This window comes from Punica granatum, chromosome 4 (assembly GCF_007655135.1).
Source record: "Punica granatum isolate Tunisia-2019 chromosome 4, ASM765513v2, whole genome shotgun sequence".
NCBI classification, from domain to species: Eukaryota; Viridiplantae; Streptophyta; class Magnoliopsida; order Myrtales; family Lythraceae; genus Punica; species Punica granatum.
The window spans coordinates 7,369,248-7,377,686 of NC_045130.1; the positions used below are offsets into that span (position 1 = coordinate 7,369,248).

General features: G+C 41.5%; 2 protein-coding genes across 2 annotated transcripts; both read left to right on the forward strand.

Annotated features, from left to right (window-relative positions):
• Positions 1 to 1,244: 1,244 nt before the first annotated feature.
• LOC116203336 (gibberellin 20 oxidase 2-like) lies at positions 1,245 to 3,177 on the forward strand. Its single transcript, XM_031535027.1, has 3 exons — positions 1,245 to 1,960; positions 2,194 to 2,515; positions 2,631 to 3,177. The coding sequence occupies exons 1-3, from the start codon at positions 1,419 to 1,421 to the stop codon at positions 2,946 to 2,948; spliced, it is 1,182 nt and encodes a 393-aa protein (XP_031390887.1). The 5' UTR covers positions 1,245 to 1,418; the 3' UTR covers positions 2,949 to 3,177.
• Positions 3,178 to 6,069: 2,892 nt separating this feature from the next.
• Positions 6,070 to 8,439, forward strand: LOC116202529 (magnesium dechelatase SGRL, chloroplastic). The gene is made up of 5 exons (XM_031534108.1): positions 6,070 to 6,474; positions 7,138 to 7,314; positions 7,461 to 7,619; positions 7,719 to 7,865; positions 7,959 to 8,439. Exons 1-5 carry the CDS (start codon positions 6,337 to 6,339, stop codon positions 8,076 to 8,078), a joined length of 741 nt encoding a protein of 246 aa, XP_031389968.1. The 5' UTR covers positions 6,070 to 6,336; the 3' UTR covers positions 8,079 to 8,439.

An 8,439-nucleotide genomic window follows, 5' to 3' on the forward strand; every position in this document is an offset into this window, starting at 1 on the left:
TTTCTTTTAACAATACAACATAAAACTAATAAGATAAAAGGAATACAAAAAACAGGATATGGAGACTCCAATCTAATGCCTACTAGGAGAAGGTACTAATACCACGAGTCGAGAGGGAGAAGCAAAGCCGACTGTGCCATCTGATCCGAAAATGGGAGTTACAATCGCCATGTGTGTGTTTCACCTGGAGAAAAAAGTTCAAATGTTGTTGGAGTTGTATATACATCAATAATATCATTTAGCATTGATTAAAAAAACTCAGAGAGAGAAGCACATGGATATCAGACTTTCTTTTTTGGTGAACATCATGGATATTGATTTATATCTTGACAACAGATTAATTTGGGGCCTTATAGCTAGCCTGAACCAACAAAACAAAAGTAAGACGCGCGATCAGTCAATCGAAAGTGGACAAGTGAAATTGATCATATATCAGTTACAACATTACTTTCTTGGTGTTCGATGATAAAATTTGTTCTCTACGAGCTAGGAAGGGAGATATGCAAATTTCAAGAGACGCATCTATCTCAAGGAAAATCCATTTAGAACAACAAGGTAGTCAAGAATCATTTTCTCAGGTTTATTGCTAGAAAATTCAAGGAAAAATAGTTCTCTGGGTAAATAAAAGGAAAAATAGCTTTCTTTTGGCTGAGGAAAATAGCATTTTTCGGTGATAAGGGAAGTTCATGTCCCTCCTTACTAGAAATAAAGAAAAGGAAATAAAGGACACAAAAGTCCAATTATATGAGAATCAAACATGGAACGTCTTGGATCCAATTAGTAACGACAATGTAAACATTGATATTTAGAAAAGTAAGGACGATAAGGCTCTCGGAGTAAATAAAGTGGAAAATTTAGGACTTCAAACCCGTAATTCACCAAAAAAAATAAAGTGAGACTTTGATGTTTATAATTGCATGCACAACAACATTTGAATTTTTCTATTTATTGCCCTTATTTGTCTTCATATTAGAACGATGTTCACCAATATGAGTCTGTTTAAACTGTTTGGAACTTATTATTCTTATAAGTAAGGTCTTGGATTCGAGTTTTGTGAATGTAAAGAATATTTGATCGGGAGAGTTTACCTCTTGTTGGGCCAACTCGACTTCAGCTCAGGATTCGTTAGATTTTCAAATGCCATTTTTTTCAGGTAGACAAAAATAAAAAGTGTTTTAAAACCAGCCAAATATTAGTTGGTGGTATGCAATTTCATAGCTCGTACGGAGGGAACACGAGTTGGAGTCCCGAGAAACGCATACACAACCTCTTCTGTTCGACTTTCGGAAATCGCAAGAGCCATATCTCCCTCCCACAATTATCCACAAAAAAAGTTCATGATAGATATATATATATATATAGTACTTCATCTTCCGTAAACTCTATCTAGCTGATCTAAATAGGACCTCCGATCAAAGATGGCGGATACCAGCTCTCACTCTGTCCTCTCTTCACCTCGTGACAATGCCCTCCAAACTCCATACCTTCACTGCTCATTGTCGTCTCCTCGTCTTGAAAATCCTCAGAAAGTTCCAACCCAATTCCTATGGCCAGCAGAGGACGTAGAATGTGCCCTAGATGAGCTCAATGAACCATTGATAGACCTTCAGGGCTTCTTTCTAGGGGACCATGAGTCAATCCTCTGTGCAGCCAAAGAGATCAAGAAGGCTTGCTTGAGCCACGGGTTCTTCCAAGTCGTCAACCATGGTATTGACCCGAGGCTCATCCAGGGTGCTTATGATAACATCGGGGCCTTTTTCAGGTCTCCACTCGAAACGAAGCTTAGGGCTACCAAGAAGAGAGGCAGCTTATCAGGTTATTCGAGTGCGCACAGCGAGCGGTTCTCCTCGAAGTTGCCGTGGAAGGAAACTCTGTCCTTTGGTTTTGCTGCGAGCTCACCTGATGAAGAGGTTATCGAGTACTTTAAATCGGCCCTAGGGCCGGACTTCGGGCAGACGGGGTAAGTTTCACTGTTAAGCCCCAGGTATTAGCATAGAATATGGGCTTGACCAATAGTTTCTCTAGGCTAGGGTTTCTACATATACTCAAACGCAATAAAAGAGTAACAGATTCGTGTGTGTGTATATATATATATATTTTTTTATTTTTTTATTTTTTTTATTTATAGGTTAATCTATGATCATTTCTCAGGATACATGTTAGATATTTGACAGACAATTCCTATTTATATAGGAAGGTGTACCAAAAGTACTGCGAAGCAATGAAGGACTTGGCCTTGGGAATTATGGAGCTGTTAGCAATCAGCTTGGGAGTCGAGAGACTCCATTACCGGGAGTTCTTTGAAGACAGCTGCTCCATAATGCGGTGCAACTATTACCCGCCATGCAAAGAGCCAAGCCATGTGCTCGGGACTGGCCCTCACCGCGACCCAAATTCCCTCACCATTCTTCACGAGGACCAGGTTGGAGGGCTCGAGGTCTTCACTAACGGTAAATGGCACAAAGTTCGGCCTCACCCAGATGCCCTAGTCATCAACATCGGCGACACTTTCATGGTAAGATGTTCTAGCTAGTGGCATCATGTTCATGCGTTCTATGGAAGATCATTCATATATATATATATATATGTATACACACATTGCTTGTCGTGGGACGTCGGTGGGTGCGCAGGCGCTATCGAATGGCAGATACAGGAGCTGCTTGCACAGGGCAGTGGTGAACGAGTACAAGGAAAGGATGTCGCTTGCGTTCTTCTTTTCTCCGGCTGTGGACAAGGTGGTGAGGCCCGTACAAGATTTGTTGCATGGAGACAGCGTGTTCCCAGCAAGGAAGTATCCTGACTTCACGTGGTCGGTTTTCCTCCGTTTCATCAGAGAGAGCTACAGGGCAGACGGCGACACCCTCCTCCATTTCTCCCGATGGCTTCTCTCGCAGTCGCCCGTGATGCCATCTCTTCAGGACCCCGAGATGGGTAGAGACCCAAGTTAGGATAGGACGGAAGACCAAGAGCAAACGACGACCTAGCTGGTTGATTAAAATGATTTGTAATTGGTATAATATGGTAATATATAAAAACAATTAGTAGGCATGCACATTTTGAATAATCCGAAATCCGATTCCTATTTGAATTTTACTTTTTCAGTGTGTACTTTATAGTATCCGAAATCCCAACTTGAATGCTACTCAAGTAGGTTAACTCAGGAATTTAATCTATGCTTCTACTACTCATCTCTCTCTGTATTGTTAAACCAATATTATTATATCTTCTTCCTCGCATTCCTAACGTTTCTTTCTTACATAACCATGTAAGTAACCTCCTTCCAAAATGAATTACGGTAACAACAATAACTTGCGTGGATTCAATATACACGGGTAATGAATCCATTACGTCAACTCTAAGAAGTTTGGCTTAGTGGTAAGGGGAGTTTAAATATCCACCCAATCCCGAGTTCGAAACCCCCTGGAGCCATCAGAACGCCTTTGATGTGATTACTCATTTCGTGCGCCGCCGGAGATTCATGGAGCCTCAAGAATGCGAAACCCGGACACCCCCGGTTAAAAAAAAAAATCCATTACATCAATATGTAAAGGATGGATTGACGTGGACGTACGTCGTACTCGATATTTACATAGATAGATGCACGAGGGCTGTCGGTCCTTGTTCCGCTAAGAGACAATGCAAAAATCTGGTACACTAGAGCACGAAGAAGAAAAGGGTAGGGGCCGGTACGTCGGCAAAGTAAAAAAGTCAGCTAGCCAAATATATAATGTGGCTAAGAGAATCCAATGAATAAACGTTTGTGTTCTCTTGGCCACATATATAATATGGCCAAGAGAATCCAATGTATAAACATGCGTGTTTCAGTTAAAATAGCGTTGTCGAAAGACAAACGCGAGTGGGACATCCATAAGGTAACGATTTTGTGAAATCGATCGTCATCATTTTATAGGAACTTGATCGATCGTATTTGTTTATGCTAGGGCTGACCCTGTCTGGATGATCATCCATGACTTGAGCAGCCATGGCAAGAGAGACGATACGTTAATTAACTAGTGGCTGCAACATAATTAATATTTTGGATTTCCCGTTCGTTGATCATCTGCGTTGTTCATGTCATATAAACAGATAGACATGTGATTGCATTGATATGAAAGGGTGCAGCCCATTCTTTTTGGCTTAAAACCACATTACACTACTCGATCAATCATCAACCAAACATCGCTCATCAAAAACTTTTTTATGAGAAAGAGGGTGTACCGCAATGACGTACGCTTTACCTGATGATAAGAGGTTCTAAATTCGATACTTAATGGAACTACCCATGTCTTTTTATCAGATATTAATATTTATATTTTATTGTACTAAATTCATGAGTTCCCTAAAAAAAAAAAACTCTATTGTGGTGCACTCGCAGTAAAATTCCACCTCTCTGTATTAAGAAAATGGGCCGTCAACGGCCCTCCCGTAGTGTGGTTGGAGTGGAGGTAGGCTCCAGCATTGCTCATCAGGCCAGTTATGGGCTCATGGACCGTGCTTAAACGCTGAGCTACGTCAGGCCCATGAATGAGCCCACCATTATACTTTGTTGGATTGTAGTCCATAATCCTTTTTTTTTTTCTTTTTTGATAAGTGATTGTAGTCCTTAATCACTTACTACTAGCATGTTCAGCGTTTAGACATTCCAAAATCAATTGTTGACCCGGCCAAAATTATTTTTTTATTATTTAAAAAATCAATTCTTGACTATGTAATGTAAAAGTTTAACATAATTGGCGTGGCCTACAACAAGAACATCATCAACATGGACAAATGTCACAGATATCGATGTTCATAGCACATCAGCTATGATACTTTCTTTGCTTTTTGGGCAATATACATGTCATGGCACAACCTTTTAGGTTTGTGTTTGTTATAGCACAACCTTTAAAAGTTGTACAACATGGCACAATGTTCGAGTTTCATGTCAGATGTGTCACACCATTACTAAAACCGTTAAAAATTAATGAAACGATGATGTGCCATACATGCGAAAGAGATGTCCATTTGAAAGTAACAAACCAACGAGCCAACTTCGGATTTTTGTTTCTCTTTCCTCGAATCATAATTTCACGAGCTTTTTGTATCAATGTAAATCTCACATATCAATTTACAACTTAGAAAAAAGAATTGAGCCAAAAGGTTGAGAAATGAATTCGAAAAGTTAGTTTCAAATTTGATTTTATCACGTAATTTAAAATTTTGAAGTACAATATCTCACAAATAGTTCAATTAAAACATGAATCGTAAAATCCTATGGTTTTCTTATGATCTAGGGACTTGAAGGTATGAAAATTCCAGGGAAAAACTGGCCCTATGAAAATCTATCATTAACGACTTATTATTAAGTCAATGATGCAATAATTTGGCTTTCTCAGGCATGCTTTTCTTTTTCCTCCTTTTTTCCAGTAGGAATGGAAGGCACAATCCGTAAATATAACAAAGAAAAACAAAGTAGGACAAAGACGAGGTATGAAAGTCTCAACTACATAGGCAAGAAGAGCCACTCCAATGCTGATTGGCGAGGAATTAAAGAAGTGATAACTAATCGATCCGTACAAGAGTTATCTTCATAATAAATGTACTGAACGCGAATCACTCGGCCCCTTGAGAGGAGTTCTTTGACCCAGGAGAAGATCCCATGACCAAACTCTGAGCAAGGGAGGTATCTAGCTCGAGGATTACCTTGCGGTGCCCATGTCATCACATTATCCACTGAGGCTATCAGAATTGACGGGGAGTCTAATATGAGATTGCGTCATGATAACTCATTTTTGTCCTTTTTGTAGGTTACCTGCTATAGAGGGTGCATCCGGTCAACCTTACTTTAATAACAATAAACGAAATTAAAAAAAAAAAATTTGAGAAAGAAACCCGTAGAAAGACCGAGCGAAGGCAGAGCCGCAGAGGGAGTGAGCCGAAGCCCAGCGCTGACGTGTCGGCACTCCACGACCAATCGCTGTCCACCTCAATGATTGTCCCCCTCGAATTTCTTTTTAAAAAATACAATACTGAAAAAAAGAAGGGAAAATTTAAAAATGAAATAAAATTAAGAATCGTGTGGTCGGAATGGTTTGACGATGATTTTTGGGCAACTGCGTGGGTCTCCGAAGCACAGCACGTCAGTCACCAGAAAGAAGAAAGAACGAAGAACGAAGAACGAAGCACTCTGTTCTTCTCCATACATCCCTCTCTCTCGTCCCCGACCACTCACCGTCATCGCAGGGCGTTCTGGGCGAAGGAGGGAGGGAGGGAGAAGAAGGAAGGGACAGGACAGGAGCAATGGTGGCGCCTGGGGAAGCATGAGTAGGAGAAAGCCCGGCCGGTTATGAAGCTTCCATGGCCTCCCATTTCGCTTCCTACGCATTCTCTCCCTCGCCCCAGAACGACACCCCACGGAACCGGTCGCTCCCCAAGAGATCCCTCCCTGCCTTTCTCAGCACCGGAGCTCCCTCCTATAACACTCTTGTGTCCGAGGTCGAGTAATCTCAGTTGCCCTTTTGTCACTCTGTGCCCTGTTTGCTTAATCTCTTGCACGCATTGATATTTGGGACTAGCCGAAGCTTTGAGCTTCTAATTGAAAGTTCGGCGGTTGCATTGGGGTTCGGTGCTCGTGGTCGACGCAGAAAATAGGATCTTTATATTAGAATGAGCGCTGTGGTTGATGAATAAATAAGCGTGTCGGTGCTCGAGGACGAATTAGAGGAACTGCATTTTGTATGTAAACGCTGCCCTTTTAGTTATCCGTGGGCGGAATCTGAGGATATCGGGACGGTCCAAGACAAGCTTGCAAGAGTTCGAAAATGATAGAAAACCAAATCCGTTTCGCTCCGTCGTGTAGAATCACCATCATGAGTTTGATTACTGCCCCCTGTCAATGCTTTTCCCAGTTTATGTTCCATTGGTCTGATTTGAGCTCTTAAAGATGGAAGATTGCACCTTGCTAACTCGTATACAATGTTTGCAAATAGAAAGTTCTGATTGAATAATTGTGAGAGCTTTATATGCACTTTAAATGCCCCGCATTCATTTATCTTGCCTTTTTTCCTGTTATGTGATCGATCGGTGGTCATACAGAATGACCAGCCTGACGCTTGGACTTGGTTGGAATGAACAAGAATTCTTTTTCACAATTTGCAGGCGGTTAGGTTATTAATCCCGCCCGCAAGATTTGAAGCCTCGAAACTGAAAGTCGATATCCTTGTGGAAGAGGTGGGCAAATACTCTGGGGTTATCCCCAGAACATATATCTTATCACACTGTGATTTCACAGCTAATCTGACCTTAACCATCTCCAATGTCATCAGCATTGAACAGGTACAGATGTGAGATTTCATAATATTAGTTTCACGGATACATGCTATGTAGTTTGCCAGGCATGACCATTTGATTGTCTATTTGTGAGGACAATAGATTAACTTGGATTAGATCACTGTTTCTTGCATGGCAACCTCGATTTCCAGTTAAAGGGATGGTACAGTCGGGATGATGTGGTTGCGGAGTGGAAGGAGGTCAACAAGGAAATGTGCCTACATGTACATTGTTATGTGAGTGGGCCCAATCCTGTTCTTGACATTGCTGCCGAGTTTCGGTATCATATCTTCTCGAAGGAGTTGCCTCTGGTAACTGATCAGCTACTCTATATCACCTGTCAATCAATTTTTATGTTCGTGTTAACATGCATTTCACATTGTAAGCACGTCGTTCTTCATGAAGAATAGGTACTAAAATCTGTTCTGCATGGGGATTCGGTGCTTTTCACCAAGCATCCTGAGCTAACGGAGGCTGTAGTCTGGGTTTACTTTCACTCGAGCTCTCCAAAGTACAATCGAATGGAATGCTGGGGGCCTCTCAAGGATGCTGCTGAGGTAGCTATATGCCTCAGATGGACCGATTGTCTCAGCATTTCATGTTATACCTTTGGATTTAGCTAATCAGTACTCCTTTTCTTTGTCTTTCAGGGAAGGGAAGGAGAACAGATTAGGGGATTCTTAACAGGAGGCAAGAACGGTTCGACCCCTGCAGGGAAGCTGGGAAGCCGAAAGTCTTTATTCCAAGCTCTCTTCGCCTTCCTTCTGTAAAGATACTACTGTACAGGCAACACGGATTTGCAGCGCATGAGGATTAATTCAGCTGACGGGCATTATGCTAACACCGAGAAGAGCTTTATTCCCTGAAAAGGAACTCCGAAGCTCATATTGCATGAGAAACTGATTCATCCGGTCATTTCAATTCATTCTCAGCCGACACTCATTTTCGGCTGGAAACGTCTGATTATTCTTCTGCAACTGAGGCCTTCATTTGTTCATGTCTTTGATGAACACCTGAATTGCATTTGTCCTTCAAACGTGTAAAACATTCTACTGCATTGTTTTTGCACTCTTCTTGTCAACGAGACGAACTTCTTAATGTCAGAATTGGCCATAGACCTTTCACCAAGGA

Coding starts and splice junctions, on each gene's coding strand:
- LOC116203336 (XM_031535027.1), top strand. CDS start 1,419: ATGGCGGATACCAGCTCTCACTCTGTCCTCTCTTCACCTCGTGACAAT. Junction 1,961..2,193: donor CCGGACTTCGGGCAGACGGG/GTAAGTTTCACT, acceptor CTATTTATATAG/GAAGGTGTACCAAAAGTACT. Junction 2,516..2,630: donor ACATCGGCGACACTTTCATG/GTAAGATGTTCT, acceptor GTGGGTGCGCAG/GCGCTATCGAATGGCAGATA.
- LOC116202529 (XM_031534108.1), top strand. CDS start 6,337: ATGGCCTCCCATTTCGCTTCCTACGCATTCTCTCCCTCGCCCCAGAAC. Junction 7,315..7,460: donor ATGTCATCAGCATTGAACAG/GTACAGATGTGA, acceptor CTCGATTTCCAG/TTAAAGGGATGGTACAGTCG. Junction 7,866..7,958: donor CTCTCAAGGATGCTGCTGAG/GTAGCTATATGC, acceptor TTTGTCTTTCAG/GGAAGGGAAGGAGAACAGAT.